Source organism: Nicotiana tabacum, chromosome 18 (genome assembly GCF_000715075.1).
Source record: "Nicotiana tabacum cultivar K326 chromosome 18, ASM71507v2, whole genome shotgun sequence".
Lineage (NCBI taxonomy): Eukaryota > Viridiplantae > Streptophyta > Magnoliopsida > Solanales > Solanaceae > Nicotiana > Nicotiana tabacum.
Window position 1 is genome coordinate 142,761,566 of NC_134097.1, and position 23,817 is coordinate 142,785,382.

The following is a 23,817-nucleotide window of genomic DNA, read 5'->3' on the forward strand; positions in this document are numbered from 1 at the left end:
AGGTTTTATAATTGACATGTCCTAAACGAATATGTCATAAATCATTTGACTCCAATAAATAAGAAGAAGCTGAAATTTTATTTATACTGCCAACAACCATTACATTGAGTTTGAAAAGGCCCTCCGTGAGGTGGCCTTTTCCAACATATATTTCATTCTTGTTTACAATAACTTTATTAGAAACAAATACACATTTAAATCCATTCTTTACAAGTAAAGAAGTAGAAACTAAATTCTTCCTAATAGTAGGAACATGAAGAACATTGTTGAGCGTTAACACCTTGCCGAAAGTCATCTCCAGGAATATCTTTCCATAACCTCCAATCTTGGCCGTTGCATTATTTTCCATGGAAATCTCTTCTTCGGGACCAGCAGTAGAGTAAGTCGCAAATGCTTCTTTGACAGCACAAATATATCGAGTGGCTCTATAGTCAATCCACCACTCCTTCGGATTTTCAACTAGGTTGCATTCTGAAAGCATTGCACAAAGATCATCAATGTCATCATTCTTCTCTACTATGTTGACTTGTCCCTTTTTCTTATCCTTTTTCGGGAGATGACAATCAGGGGCTTTGTGACCAACTCTTCCACAATTGTAGCAGTTGCCCTTGAATTTCTTTTTGTTCTGCTCCTTAGTCTGTCCAGAAGACCTCTTCCCCTTCTTACTTTTTGGAGAAGTCTCCTCAACGATATTAGCTCCCATGATCGTTGAATTTCCACGAGACTTCTTCTCGGTTGTTTTGTTTTCTTCTTCAATCTTTAGACGTATCACAAGATCTTCCAACTTCATTTCTTTGCGCTTGTGCTTAAGATAGTTCTTGAAATCTCTCCACGAATGAGATGATTTTTCAATCATTGCAACCACTTGAAATGCTTCATTCACGACCATACCTTCAGCAATAAGGTCGTGAAAAATAAGTTGAAGCTCCTAAACTTGGGTTCCCACAGTTTTGCTGTCTATTATTTTATAGTCTAGAAACTTGGCAATCACGAACTCCTTCAAGCATGCATCTTCCGTCTTGTACTTCTTCTCAAGTGCGTTCCATAATTCTTTCAAAGCATTCACCGCACTGTACACATTGTACAAGTCATCCTCTCAAGTGCTTAAGATATAGCCTTTGCAAAGAAAATCTGCCTACTTCCACGCCTCAACAATCATGAACTTCTCATTGTCCGGCATGTCCGCAGCAGGCACTGGAGGCTCTTCACTAGTGAATTTCTGCATACCAAGTGTGGTAAGCTAGAAGACTACTCTTTGCTGTCATCCTTTGAAGTTGGCTCCAGAAACTTTCTCCGGTTTCTCGGCCGGAGGAACAGTAGTGCGTCTTGACAAGGCTATCGTCGTTGCAACAACAGTCGCAAAAGGATTTCCGTTATCAATTGTAATTTCTCACTGTCAACAACAGAAGAGTTCAATTAATGGCAAAACAAGAACAGTAAACAATACTGTAATCAATAAACAATACGTATGATAAGTAAAAATCGAAGTTTTGTATACTGTTTCACAGAAAACGATGAAGTTTTTATGTTCTTCAAATTGTTTTCTGAATTTCAATACTATGATGAAGTTTTTATATGTTCAAATCAGAATAGTAAAATTCAGACGGAGTAGAAATCGTTTTCTAAATTTCAATACTGTGATGAAGTTTTTATATCATCAAATCAGAATAGTAAAATTCAGACGGAGTAGAAAATCACATAGGTTTTAATCTCCACAAACAGAATACAAAATATAACAAAATAATTTCCTTAAGATTGTTATTAAAATTGTATTGCTATAAAATCAATAAAACAATAAACTTTCTGAAAAAACAGAAACAGAAAGTTAATAGAACTAGAATGTCAAAATAAATTCTGAAAATAGTATAGGAACGTCAAATAAAATTTTGAAAACAGTATAGGAATAAATCGAGCTCACTGAATACACAGTGTGTCCTTAAGGAAATTATTCCCCTCGAGTACCCAAGGTTCTGGAATATATCCTCCCAGGATAGAATGATTTAACTTACCGGAGTGTTGGTACCAAAAATGCCGATGAACAACGAACCACTCGAATGTTGTAAAACACATCGGATTTTTTATGTGCAAAAGAAGAAGAAGATCAGAAAATTTCGTAAGTAAAAATTCTGGGATTGAAGGAATATTTATAGCCAATTTGGCACTGCTTCTGAAAAGGTTTGCAACCTTTTAGAACAACTATAGCTGTTGGAACATGTGAGGAAAAATTGCGGGAAAAACAAATGGATTTAAAATTAATCCGGGAAAGAAAACGTGCTGGACCGGATCGCGGGTCATGGATTATTTCGGATTGAATTTTTGTTAATTAATTAATTAAATAATTGAAAAGAATTTTGTCCAAAAAGATTAATCAATCAATCTTTGACCAAATCCGAAGCCGAAGCCGAACGACGACGACGACGCGAGGCTTGCCTTCTTCTTAACTCTTTAAGAGCTAAAAGATAAGCTTATCTATCAAAGATTTTCTTTCCTTCTACCAATGACGGACAAAGTGCATTAGTAAAGTAAACTAATTCAAACTTTCACTTCCCTTTATTTCTTTTTTCACCATTTTCCGTTCACACATCTTTTGTTATTAATAGCAAAACCCAACAAAGTTTAAATGCAATTTTCTTTTTGGAGGAAGTGTTTTAATCTCGAGTAGATTTTCCTTGACATAAATTTGGATAAGTCAGGCCAATAGATTTTAAATACTATACATCTAAACCTCCGAAGAAGAAAAAGAAGAAGAAATTACTTAAAATAAAAAATAATTAATGAGAAATGAGTCAAATGCAACAAGTACAATCTAGTGCTTATGTGATTTTTCTTTTTAAAAAATGTGCACTTTTGACTCAATAAATTCTAGCGGTGTGCTATTTAAAAGAAATCCTGAAGATATACAGAACGCATATGTAAAACGCGACTTAAGTATAAAGCATAAGAAAAATAGACCCAAATTTGTAGTTCTTACAAACCATATGTCGGATGTGTCAAATGAACTTTTTTATTTTATATCTCACACAATTACTATTAATTGTGTGAGGTTATGGTGCTTTTTCAAAAATAAATATGTAACTTGTATTTCTTTGTCATGTTGTGATCATACTTTCTTTGAGCTGGTCTATCGGAAACACCTTCTTTACTTTCACAAGGTAGGAATATTTGCATGCAGGGATCTTTATGCAAATAGTCATTCATATTTACTGTTTATTTTTTTTTAGTCATATACATATATTATACATTAATTATATATAATTATACACATATAATATATAAATTGTGCGTATATTATACTGTAAGTGGTTGGGTGGACGGCTATTTGGATTAATTCTTCAAATAACCCGGACAACGTGAGAGAAGTGGAATGACTATGAGGCAGGGCCCACAAAAATCCAGATGTCAAAGATATGGCCTTACACAACTATGGTTAGTTATGTAAATGGCCAAATACATATACAACCCATTCAACTTGGCACCATTTTTCATTTGACACTTTATCTCTACCTTGTTTCATTTTGGCCCTCTAACTCTATTTTATATGTTCCATTTTGGCTCCCCAACTCTATTTCTTACGTTTCACTTTAACGCAAAAGCTGAAATCAGTGCAAAAAATATAGCTTGTGTGTATACACAAATATGAGGTGTAATAAATATCCAATTAAATATTGCCACCTGTTTTTTTATCCATGTCTAACGGGTCAATATTAAAATACTTGAACCCAACCGTATTTTTTCATCCATTGTTGCCCCATCTTCATACTAAGTTCCAAAGCTTTCATCTGCCGATTTCATACCTGGCCCGTTTAGATGAAATAAACCCACAAACAGGGGGTACGCAAGAATTTTTGTTAGCGGCGTCAAATTTATAGATGTACAGGAATTATAACTTCAAGTATCATACTTATAGACAAAAAATATTCTTAGTCTATCGGTTTTGTTGAATTCCAAGTTAGAAAAAGGTCCTGGATTCAATTCTAATTCATCACAATTTTTAACCATAAAGACTCTTTCAAATATTGGCAAAAAAAATATGCTAGTTGAGGTTCGAACTCTAAGTTTTTAGAGCAAAATCAAGCACATAACCAATGCACCAAGAGACAATTTATGTCAAGTGGTGTCATTTTTTACTACTTATCTGTTTCCTCACAGTATTAATACATATATTTAGTAAAAAATTTGACGAAGCGGTGTCGCGTGACACCGCTTCGCTAAGTGCATCCGCCTCTGCCAACAAAAAAGATGGTCGGGTTCAGGTATTCTAGTATTGACCTGTTTGACATTGATAAAAAAAATAAGTGGCAATTTTTAATTGGATATTTATTACACCTTAGATTTGTGCATACACACGAGCTATATTTTTTTGCACTGATTTCAGCTTTTGTGTTAAAATGAAACATAAGAAATAGTGTTGGAGGGCCAAAATGGAACATATAAAATAAAGTTGGAGGGTCAAAATGAAACAAGGTAGCGATAAAGTGCCAAAATAAAAAATGATGCAAGTTGGATGGATTGTAAATGTATTTGGCATAGAATAATAGCCTGTTTGGCCAAGATTTTTTTTGGGCCAAAAGTGTTTCTTTTTTGTCAAAAACACTTTTGCCCAAAAATTGAGTTGTTTGACCAAGCTTTTGAAAAGAAAAAAAATGCTTTTGAGGAGAAGCAGAAGCAGTTTTGGAGAAGTAGAAAAAAATAACTTTTCTCCAAAAGCACTTTTCTGAGAAGCACTTTAAGAAAAATAGACTTAGAAGCAGTTTTTAAAAACTTGGTCAAACACTAATTACTGCTTAAAAGTATTTTTCTAATTAATTAGCCAAACACAAACTATTTCTCGTCAAAAACACTTTTTTTAAAAGTACTTTGGAGAAAAACAAATAAGCTGATTTATAAGCTCCAGACGAGCTATAAATTTAGTTAAACAGATCGCTATGGTTCCAGCGACCTACAAGTTTCATTTTTTTTCAAAATTTTTTAATTAATAGGAGTAACTGCTATTTCCTCAATTTAAAGAAAGTAAAATTAATATTAATATTATATTCTATTCTCCTTAGTCCACCTTTCTTCTCCTCTCTCTCTCATCAGTCATCTTCTGTAGCACTTTTGTGTGTGCGTGTTTTTGCTGCTTCTCTGCACCCATTGCCCAAAACAAAAACAAATAATCAGATCAAACCTTAGATTCTATTGCTTCACTTTTATCAGCTGATCTCTCTCTCTATCAAATTCACAAGCAGTGACGTTTTTTTTTTCTTACTATAAAACTTTCATTTTCAATCGTTTTCACAGTTTCAGCTATCTGGGTCTTGCTAATTTTAGTTATTTCTTAATACCCACTTCAGTTCTTGAATTTTCAATTCACACCCAAAAAAAAAAGGTGACACCCAAAAAAAAAAAAGTTTCACCTTTTTTTTGAGTAGTTGCAAATTGCAATTTTTGGGGGGGCTATATATGATCATTGTAATCAGTAGTTTTCAGTTTTTTTTCCTAGGGCGTTTGGTGAATTTTGAATAGAGCTTGTATTCAATGTGATTGGAATTGAATTTTTTTATAAATGAATGGGAGGGTTTTAGAGATTTTAGGGCTAGTTTTGGAAGTGTCAGACTTTGGTGTCAATTGATAGAATGAATTCAGATGCCAACAGAGCTAGTGGACAAGTTGAAAGGGATATTGAGCAGGTACAAATTTAATATACTGTATTTTTTTAAATTTTTTTAAACTTGCACTTTTTACCATTGTTTAAACAATTGGAGTTTTATTGAGTATTATTGTTTTTTGTTAATTTTGTGTTTTATTACTGATAAGCTGAGTCCAACTAGTTTGGGATTGAGGTATAGTTGATTGAATTGTATAGCAACTGAAGTTTGTTGGGTATTGTTGCTTTTGTGGATTCTATTTTATTTAGATAAGCTGACCCTAACTAGTTTGAGATAGAGGCGTTAGGCTTACAGTAGACAATTGAGGCATAGCTGATTGAATTATATTTTATTATTGATTAGCTGACCAGCTGGTTTAGAATTGAGTAGTAGTTGATTGAAATGTATTTAGTTATTGATAAGTCGGCTCCAACTAGTTTGGAATGGAAGAGCAGTTGATTGAATTGTATTTGGCTATTGATGAGAATCCTTATTAGTTCGGGTTCGCGATAGAAGCATAGTTTGATTTTATTGTATTTCATTATTGGCAATCTCTGGAAACTTGTCGAATGCCCTATTATTTTTAACCTATGTGACTACTTCTTTTTTTACTTATGAGAATGTGGCAATACTTTCTCCACTTCTCATTTTCTTTTTTCGTGGTTTCGTATTTTAATGTTGAGAATATTTGTTGGCATTCTGTGGTGAGAATTCGTAATCAACTTCCTCTTTATGGTTTTATGCAGATGAATCATAAAAGAAAGCATGTTTAATTGAGGCACAATAATTCTGTAATCATTTATACATAGAATAGGAATGGCAAGTAAGGTAATAATACTAGGATAGCATGTTTTACAAAGAATTAGCAATTGGCATGTCATAAAATTGTGTGAATATTGTTGCTGCTGTTGACGTGCCAAGTCATATAAACCTTGATTTTGGTAGCAAGAGCAATGAAGTCATTTTAAGTAATTTCAGTTACCACCTAAATATAACTACTTCTGAAAATTGGGCTATTAGTGTTGCTTGTTCTTTGTTTATTTGTTATGTTCAAAGTCTCTCGACCTTTTAAACTTCTTTTCAGCTTCTATTTCTTATGATTTTCATCAGGCAATAACTGCTCTAAAGAAGGGTGCATACTTGCTCAAGTATGGAAGAAGGGGGAAGCCAAAGTTTTGTCCCTTTCGGTTGTCAAACGTAAGTATCAGTTCATGTTTCTTTATCCTGTGTAAATTACTTTGTATTCTTACCCCAATTTTTTCTTTGTCATCTATGAATATTCTCGTAAGATATCATTTGTACTAGTCAAAATAAAAAGAAAAAATATTTCTCTCTTTATTGTTGAGTGTAGCATGAGGTTGAGATGCAATTTACTCTTCTTTTCCCAATCATGTAGTTTAATATCTATGCTGGCCTTTGCTTTTGTCAATTATGCTACAAAACCGTGATATTTGACACTTGACGTGTAACTCCTTTATTCTATAATTTATTGGGCAAGAATAAGAACTTCTAGGGTCTATCAAGCAGCAGCTAGTAGTCTATCGGGTTCATTTTTTGATTGCCTTAAAAAATCAAATAAATTAATCTGTCAGGTTCTGCCGGAGATGTTTGATAATTGTCTAATTTTTGAGTTAATGTGCTTGATGTGACCCTTGTTTGTATAATACCCCAGTGTAAAATTGGATCAAGGAAGGGCAAGAGAAGGGTTTTAGTATCGTGTAATAGTATAAGCAGTAATAGAGAGAATATTACTATAAAAGGGGTTAGCAAACTATGCATTTCCTATTGTAATTTCCCTCTACATTCTCCGGTTGATTTTACAGCTGCTCTGAAGTTTGCGGAATCTTCAGTTTTGTGTCTTACTGTACATCGGTTACCCAAAATGTGTGTTGCAGCCTATCTACTTGAGAAACCCTTTTAGGTTCTGATCGAATTACCTAATGTTCACTTCACAAATGCTTACTGTATCAGTTCCTTTTACTTTCTATTTCTTCAGAATTGATGTACGTGCGTGTGTGGTGTGTCCATATGAGTTTTGTATTTCAGATAGGAGGATCATCATTCAAACGATAGAAATACTACATGACATAAGGAAAATGTGCATTATCAAGCATGAAAAGTAAGCATCAGTTAGTCCAGGCTCCTTAATCTTTCTGCTACTATGAAAACAATACGTGATATCTGAACTACCTCATACCAAAGACAAGCAAAAGTAGCATTTTATCTATGCAGAATAATATTTAAAGTTGAGTTACAAGCGAAATGCAGCAAAAGTTGGTAATCATATTGTCTTCCGAAGTTCTATCCTGTCATGTTATCCAACAACCAAAACTTTGAAACCATTCATTTATGCTGAAACAAAATGGATAATTTCCACAAACACATACACCTAGAGTGGTTCTTTATTCAGATATGCTGTTTTTCTCATACCTGAGAGAGAATCAACCATTTTTTAGAACGGTACTTTTTACTGTTTAAGGGTGCAGCATGTAGTTCAATGTCATTGAATCCATTTATTCTCTGTTTCCTTCTTCCGCTCTGTCCCAATAGTTGAGCTTCAGTCTCTTGTTAAGGTTTAACGCTTGATGCTGGCCATTTCTGTCTGTCTTTGCTGATGACTTTGGTTGTAACAAAACCTGTGGTTTCATAAGAAGAGTTCTTTCATGCTGCACAGATTGTCTGTCTATACCTTTACTAGAAATTGGATTTGCTGTTGTATCTCAGTTAAACGGAATTTCTTTTCTTTATTAAGTTGAAGTTTGGACTTTACCTATCAAAAGAAGTTCTATCAAAAAAAAAAAAGAAAAAAAATCTGAAGTCTGGACTACTTTGTGTCCTTTGAAATCTAGCTCTAATTGAGAATTAATGCTTTAGTATCTAAAAATTAATTCTGATTGTGGTTGCAGGATGAGTCTGCTTTAATATGGTTTTCAGGTAAAGAGGAGAAACACCTGAAGCTAAGTCATGTGTCAAGAATAATATCTGGGCAGCGCACTGTAAGTTCTCCCCATGGTGAAAAGCCTGTTTCTGTCCTGAAACTTTTTTGATTGGTTTCTCCATAATACGAACAAATCCGTCTCTGTATCTTTTTGTGTGGTATCAGTACTCATGATTGAAGAGTCTATACACTAGAAGGGGAACTTAAGTGATATCTGATGAAGTCACAGAGAACCTTAACACTGTTTGTGAATAGTTATGAACTTGCTAGAAGTTTTGGCTCTAGGCACGCTTCTCCTGGCATAATACTTTGTCTTCTGTTTGATGTAATAATTTAATTTTGTTAATAAAAACACTTGAGAGTAGATGAAAGATGAGGAAAAAGTAGATGGGTGAAGAATGAATAGGACCAAGGTCCAAACACTGCTAAAAGAAGGTTGCTCAATCCATAGTTGATTTGATTAATTGTGCTGTATGAATCTGTCAGTTTTTGTCTTTCTTGCCTTCTCCCACACATACACACACACATCTCTCGCTATAACTGTCAACCATAACAAGGCAAACGTTCTCGTTAGTATTCACTGATCTGAATTAATGCTCTATTCCAGCCAATTTTTCAAAGGTACCCACGACCCGAGAAGGAGTATCAGTCATTTTCACTTATATACAATGACAGATCACTGGATTTGGTAAGACTTTCATTAGTAACAGCTGTGTCTTTCATTTAGAGAAAAAAATTTATTGTGATTTTTGTTGCTTTGTATTATCCCCTTTTTGTCAGATAATGGTTCTTGCACCAAATTCATCACACCTTTGCTTGTCCCTTTCTCTTTTTAGATATGTAAAGATAAAGATGAAGCGGAGGTTTGGTTTAGTGGTTTGAAGGCCTTAATTTCTCGTGGGCACCAGAGAAAATGGAGAACAGAATCAAGGAGCGATGGAATTTCTTCTGGTGCTACTAGTCCTCGAACATATACACGAAGGAGCTCTCCTCTGCATTCTCCATTTAGTAGCGGTGACAGCTTGCAGAAGGTACCATAGCATCCACATGTCTACTTATGCATATGCAGATGAAATGTATCCGTAAATTTTTCATGTTTATATTTTGTTTGATTTCCCTCTCTGAGATTTTGAATGAGATCCTACATGTCCTTCAGGATGGTGGTGATCAGCTTCGGCTTCATAGTCCATATGAAAGCCCTCCTAAAAACGGTCTAGATAAGGCGTTTTCTGATGTAATTTTGTATGCTGTACCACCCAAAGGGTTTTTCCCTTCAGATTCTGCTAGTGCTTCTGTTCATTCCTTGTCTTCTGGAGGTTCAGATAGCATGCATGGTCAGATGAAGGGAATAGGGATGGATAATTTTAGAGTAAGCCTTTCAAGTGCAGTTAGCTCATCAAGTCAAGGTTCTGGTCATGATGATGGTGATGCTTTGGGGGATGTTTTTATATGGGGAGAAGGCACTGGGGATGGTGTCCTAGGTGGTGGACCTCATAGAGTTGGCAGTTCTTTTGGTGCAAAATTAGATTCTCTGTTTCCCAAAGCTTTAGAGTCTGCAGTGGTATTGGATGTTCAAAATATAGCTTGTGGTGGCCGACATGCAGCACTTGTGACAAAGCAGGGCGAGATTTTCTCCTGGGGTGAGGAATCAGGAGGTAGGCTTGGTCATGGTATTGATTCTGATGTTCTGCATCCGAAGCTTATAGATTCACTCAGCCATTCGAACATTGAGCTTGTTGCAAGTGGTGAGAATCATACTTGTGCCGTAACACTCTCCGGTGATTTGTACACATGGGGTGATGGTGATTTTGGTCTTCTTGGGCATGGAAATGAAGTTAGTCATTGGGTCCCCAAAAGAGTAAATGGACCCTTAGAGGGCATACACGTTTCCTATATCTCGTGTGGGCCCTGGCATACTGCGGTGGTGACCTCTGCTGGTCAATTATTTACTTTCGGCGATGGTACTTTTGGTGTTCTTGGTCATGGAGAGAGAAAAAGTGTTTCTAAACCTAGGGAAGTGGAGTCTTTAAAGGGGCTTCGAACTGTACGAGCAGCTTGTGGGGTTTGGCATACTGCAGCGGTTGTTGAAGTCATGGTCGGAAGCTCAAGTTCAAGTAATTGTTCATCAGGAAAACTTTTTACTTGGGGAGATGGTGATAAAGGTAGGCTTGGGCATGGTGATAAGGAGTCAAAACTTGTACCTACATGTGTTGCAGCTCTTGTTGAACCAAACTTTTGCCAGGTTGCTTGTGGACACAGCTTGACAGTTGCATTGACGACTTCTGGTCATGTATATACAATGGGGAGTCCTGTATATGGGCAATTAGGTCATCACCAAGCTGATGGGAAGCTGCCCCGTCGTGTTGAAGGCAAGCTGGCAAAGAGTTTTGTGGAGGAGATTGCTTGTGGTGCTTATCATGTTGCTGTCTTGACTTCTCGAACTGAAGTTTACACATGGGGAAAGGGGGCAAACGGAAGATTGGGTCATGGGGATACTGATGACAGAAATTCTCCAACTCTAGTGGAAGCTTTAAAAGACAAGCAAGTCAAAAGTATTGCTTGTGGTACTAATTTTACTGCTGCTATTTGCCTTCATAAATGGGTATCAGGGGTCGACCAATCCATGTGTTCTGGCTGTCGTCTTCCTTTTAACTTTAAAAGGAAACGCCACAACTGTTATAACTGTGGGCTTGTCTTTTGTCATTCATGTAGCAGCAAGAAATCACTGAGGGCATCAATGGCACCGAATCCCAATAAACCCTATCGTGTCTGTGACAATTGCTTCAGTAAATTGAAAAAAGCTATTGAAACCGATGCTTCTTCTCAGTCTTCTATGAGTCGACGAGGAAGCATGCATCAGGCATCAACTGATATAACAGACAAGGACACTAAGTCGGAAACAAGGTCTCGACCTCAACTAGCTAGATTTTCTTCAATGGAATCCTTCAAACAAGTAGAAAACCGTTCTTCCAAACAGAAGAAAAAACTTGAATTTAACAGCAGCCGTGTGTCACCTATTCCAAATGGTACCTCTCAGTGGGGAGCTCTCAACATTTCCAAGTCTTTTAATCCAGTATTTGGCTCGTCGAAGAAATTCTTTTCAGCTTCAGTTCCTGGATCAAGAATTGTTTCTCGAGCAACATCACCAATATCTAGACGGCCCAGTCCACCTCGTTCTACTACGCCAACTCCAACATTGGGTGGATTCACATCTCCAAAGATTGTTTTGGACGATGCTAAAAGGACAAATGATGGCCTTAGCCAAGAGGTTATCAAATTAAGAGCACAGGTATGTCATTTGTATTTGTGTAAGGAGCAGTCATCTACTTGTGACGCATTTTCCTCAGTTTGCTCCACATATTATCCGTGTTGCTGATGTGAGTTCAAAAACAAAGATTTAAGCTTCTCTATGATTCTAAGAATTTTTGGACACTTTCTGTAATGTGAAGTGTCAAACATGAGATGTGGGGCAAGAAATCCTCTAGAGTTTCTAGAGAACACCATATTCATAGCATCCGGCTGTCTGCTGGGCTTGAGATAACTTTTCAGATACTGTTTTAGTACTTGTGGTCAAAGATAAATGGTTATGCATGTCTATCGTACAATGCTGAGAAACTTCATCCAAGTTTATAAGAAGTATTACTTTATTGGTCGGTTCATTAGAGGTGTCATAAGACATGATAGTGTAACTAAATGGACAGTGAATCAGAGAATTTATTTGAGAGGTAAAATCAGAGAATTATTAGTAATATGTCATCTTGTACTGAATTTTTAACAATCTTTTGCGCCTCCAGGTCACTGATGTATCTTCTTTTAGGCACTATCTTGTGGAATGATCCCCTGGTTGCTGCTTTTCCCTGTTCATTGTATCTGACAGGCTAAAAACCTAACCTAAAGGACAATCAACTGATCAAAATTGCAATCCATCTAGAGATTAAAATAGATCGTTATTTGCAAGAGTGCGTGGCTGAATGTGGGAATCTCTTCACTCTTAATAATGACTCTACTAGTCTGCTTCATTGTAGATTGTGGAGGATTACCTTTTAGAAGTTCACACCTGCATAGAAGTAGTATCTACATTTGAACGTGAAACTTAAGTTGCTGTCAAGGCTTGTCTTCTCTGTAAAATCATAGAACAACTAAGATTATCCATCGGCATCTGGCATCCTATCATTTCCCAAAGATGCCTATAAGTGCATCTCTGTGGCATCCTTGCCCAACAGCGGATCCATGGTTCTTTTACATCAATGCAACGTGTATTGCGCAGATCAACTTGACCTTAAAGAGTAACGCTATCATAGAAACTACCTTTTAGGACTTGTGATTGTAGTAGTGAGAGGACAAAAAAAAAGGAGTTAGAAAAACATACTTCAGATCCTTGTATTTGGGCAAGTAGCTTTATTTGGTAAATGCCAGTTGTGGTGAAGAATGGTCGAATACAGTAATTAAACCCAATATATACCTGTTTCTGTACCATCTTGGTACGAGTTCAATAAAAGATCTTACCTACCCAAAAAAAGTAAGTAAAGCCAATTCGTTAGCTTGTGCGGAAACATGTCTCTCATTCATTTGCTTATTTTAAAGAAATATATCTCATCCCAAGAGTAATTAAACTAAAAAAGAAACTCGCTATCCAAAAAACAAAAATAGTAAACTAAAAAAGACATAAAAGAAAGTGTCTCTCATGCCTGTATATATTAGAATACAAAAAAGTTTAAGTAAAGAAAGCCTGTCTCTTTCCTATTCCGAAACGGAAAAAGGTGCAATATCTTGCATCAAGATCTTAATATGATTTCTCAAGCACATCATTTACAATGTAATAGATATGCATTTTATTCTACTAGTCTTTATTTACGTGCGCTGCATGTATATCCCATGATAATTCGTACAAAATTAATTCAAAGATTTAGAAAGGCGAGGAAGTGTATATTTTGAAATGCTTCTTGTGGAAATCGGGAAAAAAAACTTAAAAACTTTGAAAGTAAGTTTATTAGCTCTATAACAATCAAAATTAGTTTTTACTATTTTTATTATGTCACTGTAAAATGAAATGGTGAAGTTTTTTTGCCTTTTTAAGTTGTGGAAGGATGGGTTTATCAATGGATGTTTGGCTTTGCTTTGGAAGGAAAATACTCACGTTAATTTTGACTTAATATTTTACCTTATTTTTACTTTTTCAAAGAAAGAACGAAAAGGGATCTCCACGGGAAGCAAATTTGGGGTCTTGGGGCCAACATCGTGTCACTACGAAACTGAGTTATTTATTTAATCTTTTAGCTTGGAAAAAAGAACAAGAATAGGAACTCCAGAAAAAGAAAAGTTAGGGTCTCTAGGCCAACACCATGTAAGAATGTAATTAATTTTGCTTTAAGAATGATAATAGGTGCATGATGTCTAAATAATGAAGTTTTCGTATTAATTAAAAAGGTCAAATAATGAATATAAGGAGATACTGAAGTTTTTAAATGAATTCTATTTACAAGTCTATCCAAAATGGAATGCACTTATGAAAGATTAAAAAAGGTCTATTGACATGTGTTAGAGTAGTAAAGATAGACACTAGACCTTTGTTTCTTTTTTGCCTTTCTGCGTTCCTCTTTGTCTTTTTGTGTGTTCTGGGAGGAATAGGCAGAGGGGGCAAGAAGGGAATAATTGAGTCATCTACCAGATCAAGGCTTATCCCCATATAAAATGCAATTGGTTACACTAAAAATGTAAGCCTGCTGGAAAGTTGTGAATTATAGTCCATCAATGATCTCCTATTTTGACCGATTTTAATCTCCCGATCAGATACCCTTTTGTATAGAACCATGTACTTTATGATGTTCTCCAGTTTTGCTTAAGTACATCTCGTATGTAAAGATTTTAGGTTCGGATAAATATCAACCAATCATCTTCATGTAAATCCAAATCCAAGTGGAGTCGGCTAGTGAATCTTCTATATCCATTTTGTTCTATTCTAATTTATTACATTCCAATACCGGAGAATTTGCCTCTTTAGGCAAATCAGCGGTGTGGGGACCTTTTTTCCCATTTGGTCCTTCAATTGTGCTAGTTACCCCTTCGGTTGGATATGATCATTTCTAATCTTCTCTTTCTTTTTTTTAAATAAAGATGAATTTTTGTATTCTTGTCCATATTCAGCCTAATATCTTGCATATTCTTGTCCGTATTCATCTTAATATCTTGCATACTTATGGCATTCATCCATGGATATGTTGGGCTTTAAGCCTCAATATTTACTCCTAGATAATATGCATGTCTCAACCATCCTATAAAACTTACTGTTCACCTTTTAGTTATCTTTTTGTCCATGGCATTATCGCACTTTCCATTTCAGGCATCCTTTTTTAAATGCTGTGTTACATCTTATCTATAATGTCATTCTCATATAAGAGTGAGACTAGGATCTAAATTGTTTGTATGTATTTAAGCATCACGATTTTTTTTTAAATTGAATCATCCAAATCAAATGGATGTATTATTCATTAAAAAAAGCACTGTGTTGAACGATCTTCATCATAGGTGGAAAATCTCACGCGGAAGGCTCAACTTCAAGAGATAGAACTGGAAAGATCTGGTAAGCAGCTAAAGGAGGCAATAGCCATTGCTGGAGAAGAGACTGCCAAATGCAAAGCAGCAAAAGAAGTTATCAAGTCACTTACTGCTCAGGTAAGCTGCTTTAGTTTTTATGTCAAAAAGTTGCGCGCGCTCATGATGAAATGTTTCTCAGCGCAAATTTTTTCTGTTTTGAGTTAATGAAATGGGGCAACTCTTATAAATAAGAATGTGTTCCACTTAAAAATTTAATGCTGGAATAGGAGAATAAAGCTTTCATTTACTGTACTAAATTATTACTGCTTAATTTATTAAACAGTCTTTCAAGTAAGATGGTCTAACAACATTTAGATACATATACATATAGGTGTATGACATTTATGCAGTCGTTTGATATAGACACAAATTAATTTCTGTCCAACGAAGTATGTGGTTGTCATTACTCAGAGTATTTCTCTGTTTTGGTCTAGATGCGAGTGTGCACTTTCTTTTGTCATTGTGTTATCAGTTGTGCTAAAACACTTAATAATGCATACTTTTTCTTTTGTGTCTTTAGGTCATAAGTTTTTGTACATCTTGAATGACTACAATCTTATGGCATTTCTCGAATATGCATCTTGGAGTTGTCTTTTTGTTATGTCAAAGTAATTGCATGTGATTTTGGTTCAACAATCGTATTCGATCAACAATCTACTTCATCCTTTTCAAATAGAATATCATTTATTTCTCTCCCAAAACTATTGGGATTTCTTTCGTACCAATGTCCAGCTTCATGAAATCCGAGTTCCAACATTTTTTGTATACCTGCAAAAGTTAAGTGGACCCAAATTTTATATGTGATAAAATTGCAATTCTACTTTTTCTATTGGCAGTTAACCTTTTAAGTTCACATGGAATATAGCTTGCGTGTAAAAGGATGAAGGCACTCAGTCTGTAAAACAACAGAAGGAAAAAAAAAAGTTTCTTTATAATTTGCCGTTCATTTTTTTTTTGGATTTGTTTTAACAGTTCAAGCTTATCATAGTTTAGCTTGTTTTCCCTAGTGGTCAGATTATGTGCGATTGTTCATCAATATCCTTTTAGTGTAGTATTTTTGTTGCCCTTCTATTGAAGATAGAGATGATTTGTAAAGTTATTGAAAACATAATTTTCAGTTGACCTGCCTTTCATTAGCTTCTTTTGCTGATAATCTGTTTTGTCATCTTTATCTTTCATAGCTGAAGGAGATGGCTGAGAGGTTACCAGTAGGTGCTTCCCGGAACATCAAATCTCCTACATCTTTTTCCTTGGCTTCCAATCTTACCACTGGTGATATGCCAAATGGCTGTATTGACCGAGTTCATAGTCAACTAACTTTCCAAGATGTGGAGTCAAATGTATCTAACAGCCAACTACTTTCTAACGGATCAAGCAATGCCAGTAATCGCAATGCTGTTCAAAACAGGCAAGGGTTTCCAGAACCAACCCCAAGAAATGGGGCCAGAACAAAAGAAGGTGATTCTCGTAATGAGAATGAATGGGTCGAACAAGATGAACCAGGTGTATATATTACACTTACCTCCCTACCTGGAGGTGTCAAAGATCTTAAACGTGTTCGCTTCAGGTACGTTAACTATGGCTTAAGGTCATTAAATTTGATGGAATTAATCCTCTGCATTATTCTTGTCAAAATAAATGATCTCCGGTAATTATTCATTTGTTATTTCTGCGGGTAATTACTTTTTCAATTTCTCTGAGCACATTTCAAGGAATATGGTTTGAGCCTGGCCATGCTCTCTCTGTTAAAGTGATCCATCTCTCTTTAGTAGAAATGAGAAAAATATCCTCGTTAGGAATGGCTAGATGATCCCTAATTTTCCTTAAAATGGAAATTATTTAGGATCAGAGTGATATTAATCCAACTAAGTAGAATGCATTCAGTCCTACAAAAAAAAAATGTTGTGTTTGTGTGCTTTTAAACATTTGATGGGTTGATTACGATGACATTCTTTGTGTGAATGCTTTAAGTTGCATATAGCCACTTCTCCATTGGAATCAAAAGACTGATGTGTCCTAAATGCAGTCGAAAACGATTTAGCGAGAAACAAGCTGAACAGTGGTGGGCAGAGAACCGCGCAAGAGTTTATGAGCAATATAACGTCCGCATGGGGGACAAGTCAAGTGTTGGCAGTGTAAGCGAGGACTTACCACATTGAAACATGCTAATAAATTTGTAAGTGATTTTTTCTTTTCTTGACCTCTTCTTTTTCTTCTTCCCTGTCGGAAAATCTCTGCTTTACGGGGAAGATCATATTCATCGCTTAGTTTGGCTTCTCAAATCTGTGGGGTGGTATCGGGGGTTGTCATAAAAAAGAACTAGGAGTAGAGGTTTGCTTCTAAGTTTTCATTAGATTTTTCTTTATCTTCTTATGGCTTGACCTGTTATTTTTCCTTCTTCTTTTTTTTTTCCATTTTTCCCCTCCATAATGGTGTTTGTGGGGAATTGAGGGTGAGAGATGTAAAGTTTTAACTGCTTGCTCTTATTGAGAGTAGCTTCCTTGTAAATTTCTCAAGTAAATGCATCTTCTGGTTTCAAATCCCAACCCTCTTTCTACATTTCCATTTTTGCTGCAAGTGGTTCTGGTTATACAATTACTTAGTACTTGTTTGTCTCTCTTCCTCTCAACTTGTTGAAGCTTGCAGATTTGTTCAGTAATTTATTTATTTTTTGGATAACCTTGATGTCCGGTGCAGCTTGCACGCACCTCCACTAATTCCACGGGATACTGATTTGTTCAATATTTTGTAAATGCAAACTGACTGCTGCTTGTTTGAATCACTCTGCGCATCATTGTTTGAAGCACAGGCTTCACCCATGAAGCGACAACCCCTAGCTTCTCATCGCTTCGTCGTTTTAAGCAACGAAACGATGGCTTTTAATTGTACTGGTTGTATGGCAATGCTACTGTTCGTCCAAAAGTAACTAGTACTATGTAGTAACTCGTGTATGTTAAGTGGCAGGATGATGTTTTCCTATTAATAAAACCTAGAGGTGACTATTTTATTAAGCAAACAAAGGACAATCTTGAGGAGATTCAGACCTGCAAATTATGTTTGGGAGAAAGATAATATGCGTGCAAATTTTGTTTCACATAAAGAGAGAAACTTACCAGTCCATGCGGTGACATTTTCGCTATAAAGAAGTTGCAACTCAGGACACAACTCGCAATTCGGATCACAGTTGGGTGGCAAACAAGGGGATCAGGTCCGATATGAGCGGGTCGAAAATAGATAATACAAAAATGGATAAAATATCTAACCTGGATAAAAAATGGGTTAATCAGGGGATACTATGGATATCCATATTATTTATGGCTTCTTGAATGTGATGGAAGATCATCTTTCAGATAATTCTTACTCTTCCAAACTTGATAAATTACCAATTCGAGTCTTTACAAACGTAAAAGTTAAATCCATTAGTTGACCATTTTTAAGTGGATGATATGAACTTCATCGATATTTAATTCATATCTAAAAAGTTCACTTTTAGTAGAAGTAATCTCCGTAAGCGTTAAAGGGGTTGGCGCTTGAGTAGATGAAAAACGCAAATTTAAGCAAAGTTAAAATGTGAACGTCTACGCTGCTCTCTTAACATATGTCAATAATCATTTAAAAGGAAACAAAACATTATGGCATTACTCATTCAAGGTTTAGCCACGGCTTAGCTCAGGACCTCACTACGCGTCGTAGACTTAACTTCTTACCAACCCACAAAGGGTTGTGAAGCTGGAACAAGTACGAAGAATGAATCTATATCTGTGCACCATTGCATACAAGGTTTTACCTATATCTGTGCACACAATGAAAATGTATCAAACTGCAAATCTGGAGTTACCATTCCAACGCGCTATAAAACTTTTTCCCTTCTCTTTACCTTGTTATCTTTTTGATGTTTATTGTTACATGACGGAAAAAGCGGAACGAGGTAACCCCATAGCCTACCAACTGAGCCATAAACTGCAGCTGAAATGTTAGAGAAAAGCTCGATTATGAATCACCAACTTAAACATCATCACTTAACTGAAATACACAAAAAAAATATTGGAATTGCACAGGCACACTAGTCTGATAACGACTCGGATAATCAGAAATTTTAACTGCAGCTAGCAAAGATATGCTTAGTAAGACTTTCCACAGTGTATCAAGCTTCCAGCACCCAAGAAGAGACCAAAAATGGCTGCACTGCCCAAAGTAGTTTGTCCTATGTATCTGATTTTCATAAGGCCAGGCACCTGCAATTTCCATTAAAGTTAACTGGTATCATTAGGCTAATACATCGAAGCAAATTGCATTTAGCAGCAACACTTTCGAATCACATTCTCCACAATAATAAGTCTTAAACTTTTTTCCAAAATGGCAATATGGGCCAATTCATGTGCACCTCGACTATTCCACCGAGTACCTGTTACTTCCCACCACCATAAGCATCAAATAGTTTTCCCTCCAAAGCTTAGGCAGATGGAACGAAATCAGTGTTTTTTTCCTCTATACTGTGACAGTAACTTTATGCTCGCTAAAATGTTCATAACGGACCTCTCTCTCATTTACCAGATCCTTCTGATCTTTCTGTAATGTGTTAAATCTTGCCAACTTTCCAGAAATGAACTAACATCAGAGGAAATTACCAACGGATGCCAATAAAACAAAGATTACAAGTCTGTATGCTTTTACTTGTCATATTTCAGCATCTTAATCATAAATTCTAAAAGATCCATCTCTGTCATCGTCTACTTATCTGCCATTGCCAATTATAAGTTGCTTATAAGATGATATTAGATAAGAATGAGGCTTATGTCCAAAGAGAAAGTTAAACTTATAATTCAAACTGACTAACACATTGGTCAATAAAGATGAACTTTGGATGGAAAAGGGTAAGATGACGAGAACTTTGCATACTCTAGATCAGTAACACTTTGTAATGTGTTTGCTAAACAACACCAGGCATTGAGATCAGACACCCAAAGCGCAAGCTAGCTGATCACTGCGCATATACTGCAATGCATATAGCTATTTCTATACTGTTATAAATTCAACAATGACATAACAAAGGCCCTAATAGTAATTTGTTATCATCGGATCAGAGAGAGAGAGAGAAAGAACTTTACCCTGTATCTAATAGCCTCATAAGTCCCATAAACAGCACCTACAAGTAAATAAATACATGCATCAGATGCAATGTCAATATATTAAATACATTGCTAACATTCAATCTAGTCATTAATGTCGACCTCACTATTTTTCAGATTGAAATCATCAGAGTCAAATACTACTGATATCATTTCTAACAGAGACAAATGTGCTGAGAGTGATGATATGACAAAGTAGTTAATAAAGAATCTGTCACTGATGGCATCACAAAATCAAAATGGTTCTTCAGACACGCCCCAAAAAGGTCAGAACAGATTCCAAGTTCTAAAACCTCAAACCTCCCTATCACAGGATTACCAATCAGCCAAAATAAAGTTGGCAACTGTATACTGTCAACAACTCAGTCAAGAAAGACAGGGCTGTTTAGGAGCTTGGAATTTGGATACACAGTATTTAGGGGGCTTCAAAATACTCTAGTAGACTTGGCTATAACCATTGCATATGATCCATTGGATGTGTCAAAAAATTGAAATTACTTGTTAAAATGCCTCTATATAGCATAAACCCAGACTGTTCACCAAGAACCCAGTTAATCAAAAATTAGAGCTGATCTTTCTCCTTTTTCAGCTAAATCCAAGTAACTGGAAGTTCTTTGTTAAAGGGTCTCTACTATAAAATTTACCCAGTGCACTAATAACTTAAAGAAATGACCTCTACACTTAAAGGTGCCGAGCTACAGCATTTCCATTCATTCGTTGCCATACCAAAAAAGAAAGAGCCATGTCCAACGGATAATAAATAGAATAAATAACCCATCAAGCATTTCTCATATAAACAAGAACAAAATTTGAGGTACAAATAGAATCAACATGTAAATTTAAAAAGAAAAAAAGAAATGGAAGTTATTTAAAAAGGGGTCTGAATCTATATTACAACACTTGCCCAATTCACCAAAAACTGAAAAGATATGATCTTTACACATAAAGATGCCTAACTACGGTATTTTCTTTCATTCTTTGCTTAAAAAAAACAAGAAACAGATATATCTAACACATGATAAATTGAAGAAATAACCCATCAAACATTTCTCATACAATAAAGAACAAGACTTTAGAAATAAAAAGAATCATTGACAGGGGCAGAGCCATAGTGTTTGTTGCCAGTTCGACCGAACCAAGTAGCTTTTGTTCAAACCTTGTATTTGTATTAAAAAATCCAATGAATATGTACAAATTAATAATTCAGAACTCAGTAACGTAAAAGGATTATAATCCCAAACCCATAAGTTCAAATCCTAGCTCCCGCCTCTGATCATCGAGCAAATTTAATAATAAAAAAATAACACTTACCCAGTTCCCCGAAAACTGAAAATATATGATTTTTACACTTAAAGGTGCTTAACTACAACTTTTTGATTAATTCTTTGCTCCAAAACATAAAAGAAACAGATATATCTAACCAACAATAAACAGAAATAACCCATCAAATATTTCTCGTATAATAAATACAAATTCGAAGATTAAACAGAATCAACAAGTATTGAGAAATAAAAAAGGGGGTAGTAGGGTTTTTTTTTTTGAAAAAAAAAAATATTGAAAAGGGGTTTTAGGGTTTATTACCAACAGCGCCACCAACTGCACCGCCTACAGCAACCCCAGCAGTTATTCTCGCTAGACAACTATCTTTTGCCATCTCTCTCTCTCTCACACACACACACAGTGACTTTGGTTCTACTTCTCAGAGGGTTTTTGAGAGTTTCGATAAATAAGTCCAATTGGTTATGATATGCAAGTTGCAACCTTATATTCTCAAATTACTCCCTAATTAAGTTTATTTGTTGGAAAAGTTAAGTTAATTTATTTAAAGTGATACCACTTTTATAAATTTTACTATATTAGTATCTATAAACGTGTGTTGCACGTTAATAATGATACATGATGGTTTAAATATTTATTTATATGAAGGAATAATAAATTTAATTAATAAGAAAAATTTTATATATCATACTATAACAATCATCTAAATGGCGAAAAATATTATTACATTACCATAATACGTGAATTCAAAATGAAAGGATATCATCAGAACTTACATAAATGATCAATTTTAGTCATATTAAGTAGATAATTATGTAATGTAGTTTAAAGGTATTTAATGCGATGATATCTTACCGAATACTTCTTTATAGACGGTGTTTGTTTTGTATATATTTCCTTCATGCTTTGATTACTCTGTCATAATCAGAACTCTTGTTGTTGATATTGATATCTCTCTTGAAAGCGCAACATATAGTTATTCGTGTAAGAAAATATATTGTGGTAAATATAGTTCAATATTTAGGATGTTTGTCCTTGTGTTTTATTTATTATAACTACAAAATATAAACAAACTGAAACTTATTTTCACACAAATTTAAAAGGATATTCTTTAGTTTCGGAAGACGAAAATTGAATTCGGAGATAAATTTATACTTAGAAGCATATTGACCAGTATTATAAGTTCTGCATGTATGACGTTATTGTCAAAACTTCTATATACCATATGTGTACTATTACATAAGCTATTCAACGGATCTAAGTTTTCAGTAGCATGACAGATATACTTTTCTTCAAAATCAACCTATATGCAATGGAAGATTAATTTTAACTTAGTCTATTATATATATATGGTGACACTAACATACATAATAAATAATAAATTTGAGAACAAACATGTACGGTAGAAGGTCATTTGGTATTAAAATATTTAAGTATCCTTCTTAGTAGTTATTGTTGGCATGAGTCAAAACTGAAAAATATTTTATTTTTACCATAAAACTTAGCAATCAACCTTTTATTTAGTTAATCAACATATCCAGTTCTGCTAGCTAAGATAGCTTTTTAAATTCTACCATATAATTTGCACAAATTGTGTTCTAATTTAATGATGAAAATATATATTTTCCTTATTAAATGCACTACTATTACTATTGGGGTTATAGCCAAGTGTTCTAGAAGAATCAAATCATCTTTTATTGGATGCTCTTCTTTGTTTTTGACGAATCAATAAGTCACTAAATGTTGCATTTGTTCTTACTTTTATATTTCTTGTCATTTGAATATTTTTCATTTGAGGTCATAAGTATAATTTTGGCAAGCTAGCTTTTACAGTTTCTGCTTTGGTCAATTTTGGAACTACTAATCGTACTTGACAGAAATCACCTCCCAAACTATTACTTTTTCACCAAACGATTCATCGATATCCAATATATCTCTAAAATTCTAGGCGATTGTTTCGATCGTTTTACGTTTAGCCAAAAGTGCTTCATTCCATATTATCACTTTTGTTTTCCTTATAAATTTACCACTATTGCTCTGATTTGATATATTTGTGATGATTATTTAAGTTATTTAAAGAGGCATATCAAATCTGAATTGAGTTATACGTCCTCGTACTAAAATCGTTGCTAGTACACCACTTGTTCTTATTATTAACAATATCATGCCTCTTGATATGACATTTGCAGGTAATGCATGACATAAGAATATTATTTCGATTCCGTCGGAGACATCCATAAAGGATAATCCC

General features: G+C 35.0%; 2 protein-coding genes across 2 annotated transcripts; one reads left to right on the plus strand and one right to left on the minus strand.

The window, feature by feature from the left end:
* Positions 1-5,003: 5,003 nt before the first annotated feature.
* LOC107794925 (PH, RCC1 and FYVE domains-containing protein 1) lies at positions 5,004-17,705 on the plus strand. Its single transcript, XM_075237386.1, has 9 exons — positions 5,004-5,669; positions 6,738-6,824; positions 8,534-8,623; positions 9,173-9,253; positions 9,402-9,596; positions 9,722-11,854; positions 15,091-15,237; positions 16,341-16,726; positions 17,186-17,705. Exons 1-9 carry the CDS (start codon positions 5,616-5,618, stop codon positions 17,316-17,318), a joined length of 3,306 nt encoding a protein of 1,101 aa, XP_075093487.1. The 5' UTR covers positions 5,004-5,615; the 3' UTR covers positions 17,319-17,705.
* Positions 17,706-18,978: 1,273 nt separating this feature from the next.
* On the minus strand, positions 18,979-22,033 carry LOC107794924 (uncharacterized). Its single transcript, XM_016617485.2, has 3 exons — positions 21,870-22,033; positions 20,268-20,305; positions 18,979-19,394 (listed from the first exon to the last, which is right to left on the minus strand). The coding sequence occupies exons 1-3, from the start codon at positions 21,940-21,942 to the stop codon at positions 19,281-19,283; spliced, it is 225 nt and encodes a 74-aa protein (XP_016472971.1). The 5' UTR covers positions 21,943-22,033; the 3' UTR covers positions 18,979-19,280.
* Between the last annotated feature and the right edge of the window lie 1,784 nt (positions 22,034-23,817).

What these genes read in the sequence shown, in the direction of transcription:
- LOC107794925 (XM_075237386.1), top strand. Translation starts at nt 5,616, where the DNA reads ATGAATTCAGATGCCAACAGAGCTAGTGGACAAGTTGAAAGGGATATT. An exon ending in TAATATCTGGGCAGCGCACT is followed by an intron (nt 8,624 to 9,172) that starts GTAAGTTCTCCC and finishes GCTCTATTCCAG; the next exon opens with CCAATTTTTCAAAGGTACCC. An exon ending in CTTAAACGTGTTCGCTTCAG is followed by an intron (nt 16,727 to 17,185) that starts GTACGTTAACTA and finishes TCCTAAATGCAG; the next exon opens with TCGAAAACGATTTAGCGAGA.
- LOC107794924 (XM_016617485.2), bottom strand. Translation starts at nt 21,942, where the DNA reads ATGGCAAAAGATAGTTGTCTAGCGAGAATAACTGCTGGGGTTGCTGTA. An exon ending in TGCAGTTGGTGGCGCTGTTG is followed by an intron (nt 20,306 to 21,869) that starts GTAATAAACCCT and finishes ATTTACTTGTAG; the next exon opens with GTGCTGTTTATGGGACTTAT. An exon ending in ATGAGGCTATTAGATACAGG is followed by an intron (nt 19,395 to 20,267) that starts GTAAAGTTCTTT and finishes TGGAAATTGCAG; the next exon opens with GTGCCTGGCCTTATGAAAAT.